General features: G+C 44.4%; 1 protein-coding gene across 4 annotated transcripts in view; it reads left to right on the top strand.

Annotated features, from left to right (window-relative positions):
* Window positions 1–12207, top strand: part of LOC135541308 (homeodomain-interacting protein kinase 1-like) — a 68801-nt gene extending 56594 nt beyond the window's left edge. For all 4 annotated transcript variants that reach the window (XM_064967459.1, XM_064967458.1, XM_064967457.1 and 1 more), the window contains 3 exons: window positions 4438–4634; window positions 6958–7076; window positions 7306–12207. In XM_064967459.1, the coding sequence (XP_064823531.1) occupies window positions 4438–4634; window positions 6958–7076; window positions 7306–7764 (775 nt within the window). In that variant the 3' untranslated portion in view covers window positions 7765–12207. The remainder of the gene's footprint in view (window positions 1–4437; window positions 4635–6957; window positions 7077–7305) is intronic.
* The last annotated feature ends 1555 nt before the right edge of the window (window positions 12208–13762 follow it).

Raw genomic sequence — 13762 nt, 5'->3', positions numbered from 1 at the left:
TCCCCTCCTGTATTCCCTGTTCACCCACGACTGCGTGGCCAAACACGACTCCAACACCGTCATTAAGTTTGCTGATGACACAACAGTGGTAGGCCTGATCACGGACAACGATGAGACGGCCTATAGGCAGGAGGTTAGAGAACTGTAGTGTGGTGCCAGGACAACAACCTCTCCCTCAACATTAGAATGCTGAACAATTAATAAAATCACCACCAGACAATTTACATTGACACCCTCCTCCTTTTTGTATACTTCTGCTACTCGCTGTTTATTATCTATGCATAGTCACTTCACCCCCACCTACATGTACAAATTACTTCAACTAATCAGTACCCCCGCACACTGACTCGTTACCGGTTCCCCCTGTCTTGTTATCGTGCTACTTTTTATTATGAGTCTCTGACAATTTTATGGGCCTTCCTCTGACACCGCCTAGTATATAGGTCCTGTATGGCAGGAAGCTTGGCCGTTCTGGGCCGTTCACACTACTCTCTGTAGCGCCTTATGGTTAGATGCCGAGCAGTTGGTGATGCATCCAGGCAGGATGCTCTCGATGTTGCAACTGTAGAACCTTCATGCCAAATCTTTTCAGTCTCCTGAGAGGGAATAGGTTTTGTCATGCCCTCTTCACGACTGTCTTGGTGTGCTTGGACCATGATAGTGTGTTGGTGATGTGGACACCAAGGAACTTGAAGCTCTCAACCTGCTCCACTACATCCCCGTCAATGAGAATGGGGGCGTGCTCGGTCCTCCTTTTCCTTTAGTCCACAATCAAGTGTTGGAGAATAATAGTGAATTAATCAAAACTATTAAATAACACATATGGAATCATGTAGTAACCAAAAAAGTGTTAAACAAATCAAAATATTTATTAGATTCTTCCAGGTTGCCAGCCTTTGCTTTATGACAGCTTTGCACGCACTTGGCATTCTCAAATTAAATTAAATTTGTCACATACACATGGTTAGCAGATGTTAATGCGAGTGTAGTGAAATGCTTGTGCTTATAGTTCCGACCATGCAGTAATATCTAGCAAGTAATCTAACCTAACAATTTCACAACTCCCTTATACACACAAGTGTAAAGGAATGAATAAGAATATGTACATAAAAATATATGAATGAGTGATGGCCGAACGGCATAGGCAAGATGGTATAGAGTACAGTATATACATATGAGATGAGTAATGTAGGGTATATAAACATTATGTAATGTGGCATTGTTTAAAGTGGCTAGTGATACATTTATTACATAAATATTTCCATTATTAAAGTGGCTAGAGTTGAGTCAGTATGTTGGCAGCAGCCACTCAATGTTAGTGATGACTGTTTAACAGTCTGATGGCCTTGAGATAGAAGCTGTTTTTCAGTCTCTCGGTCCCTGCGTTGATGCACCTGTACTGACCTCGCCTTTTGGATGATAGCGGGGAGAACAGGCAGTGGATTGGGTGGTTGTTGTCCTTGAGGATCTTTTTGGCCTTCCTGTGACATTGGGTGGTGTAGGTGTCCTGGAGGGCAGGTAGTTTGCCCCCGGTGATGCGTTGTGCAGACCTCACTACCCTCTGGAGAGCCTTACGGTTGTGGGCGGAGCAGTTGCCGTACCAGGCGGTGATACAGCCCGCCAGGATGCTCTCGATTGTGCATCTGTAAAAGTTTGTGAGTGTTTTTGGTGACAAGCCAAATTTCTTCAGCCTCCTGAGGTTGAAGAGGCTCTGTTGCGCCTTCTTCACCACGCTGTCTGTGTGGGTGGACCATTTCAGTTTGTCCGTGATGTGTATGCCGAGGAACTTAAATTATTATTTACCATGAAGGACAAACCCGGACGACGCTGGGCCAATTGTGCGCCTGTCACGATCGTCGTCAAGGAAATGACCGACCAAGGTGCAGCGCGGTAAGCGTACAATCCTTCCCTAACACTATAGGGGAGGGTCCGGGTGGGCATCTATCCTGGTGGCGCTCCACCTCTGGCTCCCCCCACTTTGGTGGCGTCTCTGGTGCGGGGACCCTCATTGCCGGCCCCGGACTGGGGACCCTCTCCGCAGGCCCCGGACTGTGCACCCCCGTCGCCGGCCCCAGACTGGGGACCCTCTCCGTAGGCTCCGGACTGGAGACCGTCGCTGGAGGCTCCGGACGTGGAGATGCCCTGGAAGCCTGGTGCGTGGAGCAGGCACCGGATACACTGGGCCGTGGAGGCGCACTGGAGATCTCAAGAGTAGAGCTGGCACAACTCGTCCTGGCTGGATGGTTACTTTCACCCGGCAACTGCGGGGCGCTAGCACAGGACGCACTGGGCTGTGCAGACGCACCGGAGACACAGTTCGCAGAGCCGGCGCAGGATATCCTGGGCTGAAGGCCAAGATCACTGCGCCGGCACGATCCGTCCTGGCTGGTTGCCAATGCGAGGAGCTGGAATATAGCGCACCGGACTGTGACTGCGCACTGGAGACATGGGGTGCATCACCGCATAACATGGTGCCTGACCCGTTCCACGCTCCCCATGGTAACCACGGGGAGTTGGCTCAGGTCTGAACCCTGACTCCGCCCATCTCCCCGTGTGCCTCTCGTGCCTCATTGAGCCAACTCCTCGTAACGTCGCCGTTCCGCCTTAGCTGCCTCCTTCGGACGCCGATATTCTCCAGCCTGCGCCCAGGGTCCTTTTCCTTGCAGAATGTCTTCTCCTCCCGGCCACGCCGCTTAGTCCGTTTATGGTGGGTTGTTCTGTCACGATCGTCGTCAAGGGAAGGACCGGACCAAGATGCAGCGTGGTAAGCGTACATTCCTTTATTTTAAATGTCGCCAACAAAACAATAAACAGCTAAACAAACGTGAAGCTCTGTAAGGCTATACATGCCACTAACAAAGACAACAACCCAAAAGTGAGAAACGGAAAAAAGGCTGCCTAAGTATGATTCCCAATCAGAGACAACGATAGACAGCTGTCCCTGATTGAGAATCATACCCGGCCAAAAACAAAGAACCAGAAAGCATAGACTTTCCCACCCGAGTCACACCCTGACCAAACAAACATAGAGAATAAAAGGATCTCTACGGTCAGGGTGTGCGCCGCCCTAATGCGTTTCAACCAGCTTCATGAGGTAGTCACCTGGAGTGCATTTAAATTAACAGGTGTGCCTTGTTAATTTGTGGAATTTCTTTCCTTCTTAATGCATTTGAGCCAATCAGTTGTGTTGTGTCAAGGTAGGGGTGGTATACAGAAGAAGCCCTATTTGGTAAGAGACCAAGTCCATATATTCCTGAGTAGCACAGCGGTCTAAGGCATCTCAGTGCAAGAGGCGTCACTACAGACCCCCGGTTTAATTCCAGTCTGTATCCCAACCGGCCGTGATTGGGAGTCCAATAGGGCGGCGCACAATTGCCCCAGCGTCGTCCGGGTTTGTCCTTCATTGTAAATAAGAATGTGTTTTTAACTGACTTTCCTAGTTAAATCAAGGTTCAATAAAAAAATATATTATGTCAAGAAGAGCTCAAATAAGCAAAGAGAAATGACAGTCCATCATTACTTTAAGACATGAAGGTTAGTCAATCTGGAACATTTCAAGAACTTTGAAAGTTTCTTCAAGTGCAGTTGTAAAAATCATCAAGCTCTATGATGAACCTGACTCTCATGAGGACCGCCACAGGAGAGGAAGACCCAGAGGATACGTTCAGTAGAGTTACCAGCCTCAGAAATTGAAGTCCAAATAAATGCTTCACGGAGTTCAAGTAACAAACACATCTCAACATCAACTGTTCAGAGGAGACTGCATGTGTGGTTCCCACCCTGAAGCATGGAGGAGGAGTGATGGTGCTTTGCTGGTGACACTGTCAGTGATTTATTTAGAATTCAAGGAACACTTAACCAGCGTGGCTACCACAGTATTCTGCTGCGATACGCCATCCCATCTGGTTTGCGCTTAGTGGGACTATTATTTGTTTTTCAACAGGACAATGACCAAACACACCTCCAGGCTGTGTAAGCACTATTTGACCAAGAAGGTGACCCGGCCTCCACAAATCAACCGACCTCAACCCAATTGAGATGGTTTGGGATGAGTTGGACCACAGAGTGAAGGAAAAGCAGCCAACAAGTGCTCAGCATTTGTGGGAACTCCTTCAAGACTGTTGGAAAAGCATTCCAGGTGAAGTTGGTTGAGAGAATGCCAAGTGTGCAAAGCTGTCATCGAGGCAAAGAATGGCCACTTTGAAGAATCTCAAATATAAAATATATTTTGATTTGTTTAAAACGTTTTGGGTTACTACATGATTCCATATGTGTTATTTCATAGTGTCAATGTCTTCACTGTTATTCTCCAATGTAGAAAATAGTATAATAAAGAAAACCCCTTGAATTATTAGGTGTGTCCAAACTTTTGACTGGTACTGAATCCCTTAATGTATGTCTCTAATGTATGAATCTCTGTATTTGTCTGTTTAACAGCTGTGGTCCAGCTCAGAGGACTAACGTGATCAGCTGTTTGACGGTCCACGACTCTGACTCCTCCACGGCCAGCCCCCTCACCCCCCGCCTCCTCGCCGGCTCCAGCACTCTCACACACCTCCGGGGAGGGGGGACGTCTATGGGCAGGTCACTGGCCGTGGTGGCACCATCTGTCAAGACCCAGCCGACTGAGACAGGTGAGGTGGCTCACTCGCATACTAGTGTTACACGGTTTACCGAAAGTTATGTACTTTTTCGATACTAGATCAGGGATCAAGTGCAAGTGCCTGCCTGATCCACCAACTCACTGCTAGCCTGTACTGGGATTCTGGGCTGTATCATGTTAGCTCCACTAACTCACTGCTAGCCTGGGAGTCTGGGCTGTATCATGTTAGCTCCACTAACTCACTGCTAGCCTGTACTGGGAGTCTGGGCTGCATCATGTTAGCTCCACTAACTCACTGCTGGCCTTGGAGTCTGGGCTGTATCATGTTAGCTCCACTAACTCACTGCTAGCCTGGGAGATTGGGCTGTATCATGTTAGCTCCACTAACTAACTGCTAGCCTGGGAGTCTGGGCTGCATCATGTTAGCTCCACTAACTCACTACTAGCCTGGGAGTCTGGGCTGTATCATGTTAGCTCCACTAACTCACTGCTAGCCTGTACTGGGAGTCTGGGCTGCATCATGTTAGCTCCACTAACTCACTGCTAGCCTGGGAGTCTGGGCTGCATCATGTTAGCTCCACTAACTCACTGCTAGCCTGGGAGTCTGGGCTGCATCATGTTAGCTCCACTAACTCACTGCTAGCCTGTACTGGGAGTCTGGGCTGCATCATGTTAGCTCCACTAACTCACTGCTAGCCTGTACTGGGAGTCTGGGCTGCATCATGTTAGCTCCACTAACTCACTGCTAGCCTGTACTGGGAGTCTGGGCTGTATCATGTTAGCTCCACCAACTCACTGCTAGCCTGTACTGGGAGTCTGGGCTGTATCATGTTAGCTCCACCAACTCACTGCTAGCCTGGGAGTCTGGGCTACATCATGTTAGCTCCACTAACTCACTGCTAGCCTGTACTGGGAGTCTGGGCTGTATCATGTTAGCTCCACTAACTCACTGCTAGCCTGTACTGGGAGTCTGGGCTGCATCATGTTAGCTCCACCAACTCACTGCTAGCCTGGGAGTCTGGGCTGCATCATGTTAGCTCCACTAACTCACTGCTAGCCTGTACTGGGAGTCTGGGCTGCATCATGTTAGCTCCACTAACTCACTGCTAGCCTGGGAGTCTGGGCTGCATCATGTTAGCTCCACCAACTCACTGCTAGCCTGTACTGGGAGTCTGGGCTGTATCATGTTAGCTCCACCAACTCACTGCTAGCCTGTACTGGGAGTCTGGGCTGTATCATGTTAGCTCCACTAACTCACTGCTAGCCTGGGAGTCTGGGCTGTATCATGTTAGCTCCACTAACTCACTGCTAGCCTGTACTGGGAGTCTGGGCTGTATCATGTTAGCTCCACTAACTCACTGCTAGCCTGTACTGGGAGTCTGGGCTGCATCATGTTAGCTCCCCACTCATGCTGCACAGAAGTCCAACACATTTGAATAATGTAATGATGTAGAAACTGTTCATTACTGTTCACAAAACAATGTCCATACAGGCTACAACACTTTACAATGGAAGAAGATATCGCTACCTTCCAGCTTTGTAGGCTAACTTTCCCTGCTAGCTGAAAGCTGAAGCTAACATCAATTCGTTACCCTTGTACTTTGTTTGTGATATGCAAACCATAATGTAAAATATGCTAATTTTAAATCTGATTGGCCCAACAACTTTATTAATTCACTTATTCAGTTTCTCTCTCACGTCTCTCACAATGATGATCTATTGCCTCAGCGAACTGACTGCCTCGTAAATGATGTCAATACTAGTTAAAGAGATGTTCTTGATCGGTACAATAAAATAAGTCCCAAATGGAAGGAAACAGATTGTTTGTCGTCTGTAGCCCCATGAAATTAGCCAAAAACAAGCTCAGTAACTCAATGTATGCACACACTCCTACGCTACATCTTGATTTACCCAGTTTATCAATAGAGATTTACCATTCAAATCAATTATTACCGTTATGTTGCTAAATTGTTTGTTTTTTTAAACAAAGTCAAATTGATGGTATAATTGATTCATTAATGCATTCATTTTCAAATGTAAAAATAAAATGAAATGCAAATGTTATATTGAACTCAACAGTTGCCCAATGATTGAACAGAGCAGTAGCTGACTTTCTGTATTGTGATGGTATCGAGTATTGTGATGGTATTGAGTATTGTGATACTCAACCTGGTATCAGTATCAATGTCAAAATTCTGGTATCTTGACAACACTAGGACATACCCACAGAGCTCTGTACAGTTTAGAATCACAAAACCAGTATACAGAAGCAAAGCTTTAAAACCAGTTTGAGTGTTTCGTTGAAAGCTGCATTTCTAACCATGTCTCTCTGTCTCTTCCTGGTTGGTTTCCAGGGCAACTCCAGAGCTCCTACATCAAGCCCAAGCGGGCCAATCGACAGCCCTGTAGTGGTGACAACAGCGACCGCCATAAGCTTGTCCCCAGCCAATCACATCCTCTCAACCTCAGCCAGGTGAGTCAGCCAGCCAATAGTATCCTCTCTTACAAGCAGGTGTGCCCCAGGCCACTGTGACATGTTACAGAACGTTCAGATAGAAATGTATTGTGTAGAACAATTGATTGACTATTTTAATTTTTAAACAGTGACGCAAAATGTTTCCTTTGTTTATACAGTTTATTTTCATTGAGTTATTTGGCTAAAGACATGTTCTGATGCAGTCTGCCTGCCTCTCTTTCTCCAGGTACAGCCTGTAGTCTCATCCTCATCCTCGTCTCAGGACCGTTCCCACGGCAGCCTGCGTCGCCAGGCAACCTACCCCCCTAGCCCCGCTTCCCACTACACCTTTCAGGAAGCGCCCTCCCTAAGCGCCGCCCCCAGCCTCTACACCTTTCCCGCCTCCGCAGCGCTAGCCTCCGCCTCTCAGGCCATGGAACAGTTCCTGGGGCGTGGCCACCCCACCCCTTCCACCTACGCCCCTCCCACCGTCTCCTACGGAGCCTCGGGGTTGGCCCGGAGTGACGCAGGGACCAGGAAGGAGTCTTCGGTGGGGTCAGGGATGATCCATGGGGTGGGGCTTCCTGCAACCTATCAGCACCAGTTTACTGCTGGGCCCCCATACATTAGTGTGAGGCCCCGGGCTGAAGCCTACAGCGCATACCAGCTCAGCCCTCGACGCTTGGGACAGTACCCTTACTTGTGATGAGACGTGAGGCGCTTTCAGCAGCATGCAACGTTTTGGAACGTTCAGATAGAAAAATCCTACGTAGAACAAACGTGTCTGTGAATTGCAGATCACATTAGAGCTGGGATGATAAACCAAAAATGATTGACACCGACTATACCTGACCACTTATCGCAGACATTTTGTTAATATCGTTCGTTATAATACGTAGCCTCTAATAGAGAAATGTGAAGTTTGAAATTAAATAAGTTTACTAATATGGGTGATTGTTGATAGAACAATTGATGGCTACAAACATCAAACTAGTAGTAGTTTAAAGGCCCAATGCTGCCGTTTTTATCTCAATATCAAGCCAGTTCTGGGTAACAATTAAGTACCTTACTGTGATTGTTTTCAATTAAAATAATCTAAAATAAACAGAAAGCTAAATAGCAAAGAGCAATTTCTCAAGCAAGGATTTTGCTAGGACTGTCTGGGAGTGGTCTGACTGGGGAGGAGAAACTGAAAACTAGCTGTTATTGGCAGAGAGTTTTGGAACTCTTTCTTATTGGTCTATTAACTAATTAACCACCTGGTGATGTCACCAGACACGCCCAAAACTCCACCCCACCAAAAACAGGCAGCCATTTCAGGCGGTCTTTTCAAACAGTTTTTACATTTAAAGGGCATTATCATATATATATATATATATATATATATATATTTTTTTACAATTTCACAGTGTTATTCCAACCACACAGGGGGGAAAAACAATGTTTTAGGCTACACTGGGCCTTTAAAGGATATTAAAACTATATGTTGGTGCAGATTTGTTATATACTCCCCTTTCTATGTACCATTGTCAAATCAATTCAGGTCATTTATCCCGATGTGGATTTGTTTGTTGTCCTTATCGCCCAGCTCTAGATCACGTCGACACTATTCATGACATTTTTTTTTTTTTAAATCTGAAACGTTGGGACAACGTTTTGCAACTGAACGTGGCTATGATACTGGGGCGAGAGATGGGGGGAGGGGCGATAATGTGTAGGACTATGGCTCTCACACACACACTCTCTGAAGGGGCAATAAGACCCCCCCCCCCCCCACATCACCTTGTGGATGAATCAGGGAGGGCTATGGAAAGGGGTGGGGTGGGGGGGGTTCCTTTGAATTTTTGCACTACTGCATTTTATTTACTGTTAAGCAGTGGTTCACCTCAAACTGGTTTAACAGCATTCTGTTAAGCAGTGGTTCACCTCAAACTGATTTAACAGCGTTATGTTAAGCAGTGGTTCACCTCAAACTGGTTTAACAGCGTTATGTTAAGCAGTGGTTCACCTCAAACTGGTTTAACAGCATTCTGTTAAGCAGCGGTTCACCTCAAACTGGTTTAACAGCGTTAAGTTAAGCAGTGGTTCACCTCAAACTGGTTTTAACAGCGTTCTGTTAAGCAGTGGTTCACCTCAAACTGGTTTAACAGCGTTCTGTTAAGCAGTGGTTCACCTCAAACTGATTTAACAGCGTTCTGTTAAGCAGTGGTTCACCTCAAACTGGTTTAACAGCTTTCTGACCTTTTGTAGTAGTATTATTATTATGTGATATTGTACTGTTATTTTTCCCAGCAGAAAAAGTATAATTGTTTTGTTTTATCCCTGTTTTAATTGGATGTAGATTGAGGCGTTCTGGTTTTTAATAACATATATATTATAAATTGTGTTTATTTAAAAGGCTTTGTGTTTTAAAGGACACTGGTCTCTTCTAGGGGTCCAGTCAGTGAGCTGAAACACAGAATACTGGAGATACAAAATGTGTTTCTATACCGAATGAAATGTAAGGATCAGGATGTATATGAAATGCACTTCCATATGAAATGTAGGAATATGATATGAGTCTGTGTGGTCTGTAGCGTTGCTGCCTCCTGAATAGGCCCTAGCTGTCTCCTTGCAATAGGAGAGCCCATTGTCTCACGTCAGATGGCGTCACTCCTACGCGACGCTCGTCCCTCAACCGAGTTTTTTTTTTTTTTTTTGAGTGCAAACGGCCGTCAACGCTATCTGACGTCAGACAATGTAGGAGAGCCTAGAAAGGCGTAGCTAGAGAAACGGCGCACCTAGCTAGGGAGATGCTACTGCTAGCTAATTAGCTAGCTAATCTTAAGAAAACCTACAGGAGACCTTTGTAGCCTAACTATAGCACAGCTAGCTAGAGAGATGCCAGCTTTTAGCTAACCCAAGGCCGGTCTAAAGGTGATCCAAGTATCTTTAGCATGACAGGCTAGCTAGAGGAATGCTAGCTACTTGCTAATTTAAACAAAGCACTTAAGGTGATTCCGTTTTCGTCCTCATGCTAGCGAGCAGTAGCCACATGCTGGCGAGCATGAGGGAAAAAAACGTCTCAGCAGTGTCTAGATCTAAACAAAAGCCCTTTCCAACCATATAGCAGAGCGTATAAAGTTGGAATCTTCTAGCTTACCTAAAGGTGATTTGTGTGTCTTTAGCATGGCTGGCTAACTAGCTAGAGATGCTAGCTATATGCTAACCTAAATAACTTATAACGGTGATCCTTGTGTGTTTAGCACCCTTATATAACCCAAACTAATCCAGTGACATCCATAATATGGTTTGATAATGTTTGTATTATATTTTACATATAGCCTAACTCCTGTGTTTTTAGTTCTACATGTTCGAAATGTTAAGTTCTAAACTTCTCTATTGTGAGTTTAAATTATGTTTTGTGGTTAATGTGAGCTGTCACACAAGACGGTCTTGTTGGTGGCTCATGCCGCACCTGATGGATGGTAAGACGTTTGAATGGAAGGAGAAGGAGACAGAAATGTATGGTTGTTTGACACTGATGTTCTGGATCATTTCATTTAAATCATTAGCATGTTGTATGTAGTCTATTCTGTCACAGCCTGGTAACGATGTAGTCTATTCTGTCACAGCCTGGTAATGACGTAGTCTATTCTGTCACAGCCTGGTAACGATGTAGTTAGTCTATTCTGTCACAGCCTGGTAACGATGTAGTCTATTCTGTCACAGCCTGGTAACGATGTAGTCTATTCTGTCACAGCCTGGTAATGATGTAGTCTATTCTGTCACAGCCTGGTAACGATGTAGTCTATTCTGTCACAGCCTGGTAATGATGTAGTCTATTCTGTCACAGCCTGGTAACGATGTAGTCTATTCTGTCACAGCCTGGTAACGATGTAGTTAGTCTATTCTGTCACAGCCTGGTAACGATGTAGTCTATTCTGTCACAGCCTGGTAACGATGTAGTCTATTCTGTCACAGCCTGGTAACGATGTAGTCTATTCTGTCACAGCCTGGTAACGATGTAGTCTATTCTGTCACAGCCTGGTAACGATGTAGTCTATTCTGTCACAGCCTGGTAACGATGTAGTCTATTCTGTCACAGCCTGGTAATGATGTAGTCTATTCTGTCACAGCCTGGTAACGATGTAGTTAGTCTATTCTGTCACAGCCTGGTAACGATGTAGTCTACTCTGACACAGCCTGGTAACGATGTAGTCTATTCTGTCACAGCCTGGTAATGATGTAGTCTTTTCTGTCACAGCCTGGTAACGATGTAGTCTATTCTGTCACAGCCTGGTAATGATGTAGTCTATTCTGTCACAGCCTGGTAATGATGTGGTCTATTCTGTCACAGCCTGGTAACGATGTAGTTAGTCTATTCTGTCACAGCCTGGTAACGATGTAGTCTATTCTGTCACAGCCTGGTAACGATGTAGTCTATTCTGTCACAGCCTGGTAACGATGTAGTCTATTCTGTCACAGCCTGGTAACGATGTGGTCTATTCTGTCACAGCCTGGTAATGATGTAGTCTTTTCTGTCACAGCCTGGTAACGATGTAGTCTATTCTGACACAGCCTGGTAACGATGTAGTCTATTCTGTCACAGCCTGGTAAGGGAGACGGTCACACTAGTCTTCACACGCGCACATTCAGTTGAGCACAGTTTAAAGTATTTGAAATTATTTCAAATAGTAATTGAACCCAGGTCTTCACATGACATACTGAGCGTTTTAATGTTTGTTGTTTGGACTGTAATAACGAGGCTGAACGATGGAAAGTCACATCGCTCATCGATCAGCCAGGAAACTGCTTTAGAACTTAAACTGACCTACTGAAAAGGATTTGGTTCATTTTGTCACCTGTGGTTTAGATAGAAGTGCATTCTCACTCTCGGACGGAACTCTCCCAGTGTTCTATTGTGACTGAAGGTTCCTACTGCTGTTAAAGGAAATATTTTACTGGTTCTGCAGAGAACCTCAGAATATCTTCATCTGGGTGGTGTTGTTTATATAGTTTTCAAAACACTCACTGGTCTTTTTCTTGATACTGTACTGTCTTGTCATTATGTTACACAATGCATTTAAGTAATCAGGTTATTGGTGAGGATAATGTCAACGTCAAATCAACCCAATCACTGTTTTCAAATAAATTACCCAGAAGTCCATGTGTCTTGTCTCTTGACTCTAAGCAACGCTAATCATAGTTAACAGGCTTTTGTGTCAGGCTATCATTCATTCAATAGTTAGCTAAACTTCTCATATTGATAGTGAAATCAAAAATGTAGTTTAAACTGAACGGTAGTCCCTCCCCATTTAAAACCTACGTTTTACATTAATCATCTAGTAAATTACTATATACTGTATGTTTGAATTAATTTTACACACAGGTCTTCATCCTGTCACAGTGTTTCCACAACAACTCCAACCTGCCACAGCAGATCTCCTGTTACCAGCAAGACCTCGCCATAAACCTTATTTAATAGAAACCTAAATGGGGAGGGACTACTTCAACTTGTCCAAAAATAAACTCCAATGAAGTGGTTTTCTACCGCAGTGCACTAGTGATTATGACTCCTTCCTGTGTTGCATTATCAGTGTCTCAGGATTTGATTCAATGAACAAGGCACTTCAAACAGTCTTTCCACTAAGGATGAGAATTTGAACCAATGACGTATATAAACCCTGGATTGCTGATGCTATGTGTTGACCATTAAGGGACTTTGAAGCCAGTAGCAGTCCTCCATAAGAATGACTGGAATTCTACACTATTTAAATTAAATGTTTCAAGGATGCATTGAAGTATTTTGGTTGTCCTAGTGGGGACAGTTATACATTTAAGGAGAAAACATAATATATTTTAAAAGTATGCATTAAGGTGTCTGTAAGTTAATAAACGTGGCAAATAAAAACGAATGTAGACGATATATGCGTGTCTTTTTTTTTTTTGGTAAGATATTTTCAAACAAAAGAAAACAAGACGGAATCTAATAGACAGACGCACGCAAATTCCAACAAACATCAATGACGTCACACCCACATTCCCACCGCACCCACATCTATTCCGTTTGGCTCAGTCCAACGTTCCCTCTCATTCTTTAGACCTTGGGCGTTTCCAGCACGTTTAACACTATGCACACATGGCCTCAAATTGTGTTACTTTATTTCTCGATGTGAGCCCACATTTTAATTTTTTGCAAAATTTAAATCATAATGCATTTGATTCATCCACTGTCTTAATGATTTCCAGTTTTTATGTAAACATTTTTTCAAAAATGATTTACTAGAAAAATATGGTCCAACCCATTGGGTATCTCACCTCACCCTCATTTGCCATGCCTTGAAATATGCAGATAGAAATGTAAAGATGACTTTTTAATAAAATTTTATTTGTCACAGACACATGGTTAGCAGATGTTAATGTGAGTGTAGCGAAATGCTTGTGCTTCTAGTTCCGACAATGCAGTAATAACCAACGAGTAATCTAACAGAACAATTCCACAACTACTGTCTTATACACACAAGTGTAAGGGGATAAAGAATATGTACATAAAGATATATGAATGAGTGATGGTACAGAACGGCATAGGTGAGATGCAGTAGATGGTATAGAGTACAGATTATACATATGAGATGAGTAATGTAGGGTATGTAAACATTATATTAAGTGGCATTGTTTAAAGTGGCTAGTGATACATTTAACATCAATTTCCATTATTAAAG

The sequence above is a fragment of the Oncorhynchus masou genome, chromosome 6 (assembly GCF_036934945.1).
Source record: "Oncorhynchus masou masou isolate Uvic2021 chromosome 6, UVic_Omas_1.1, whole genome shotgun sequence".
Classification (NCBI taxonomy): Eukaryota; Metazoa; Chordata; class Actinopteri; order Salmoniformes; family Salmonidae; genus Oncorhynchus; species Oncorhynchus masou.
This window is presented reverse-complemented; position numbering and strand designations above follow the sequence as displayed.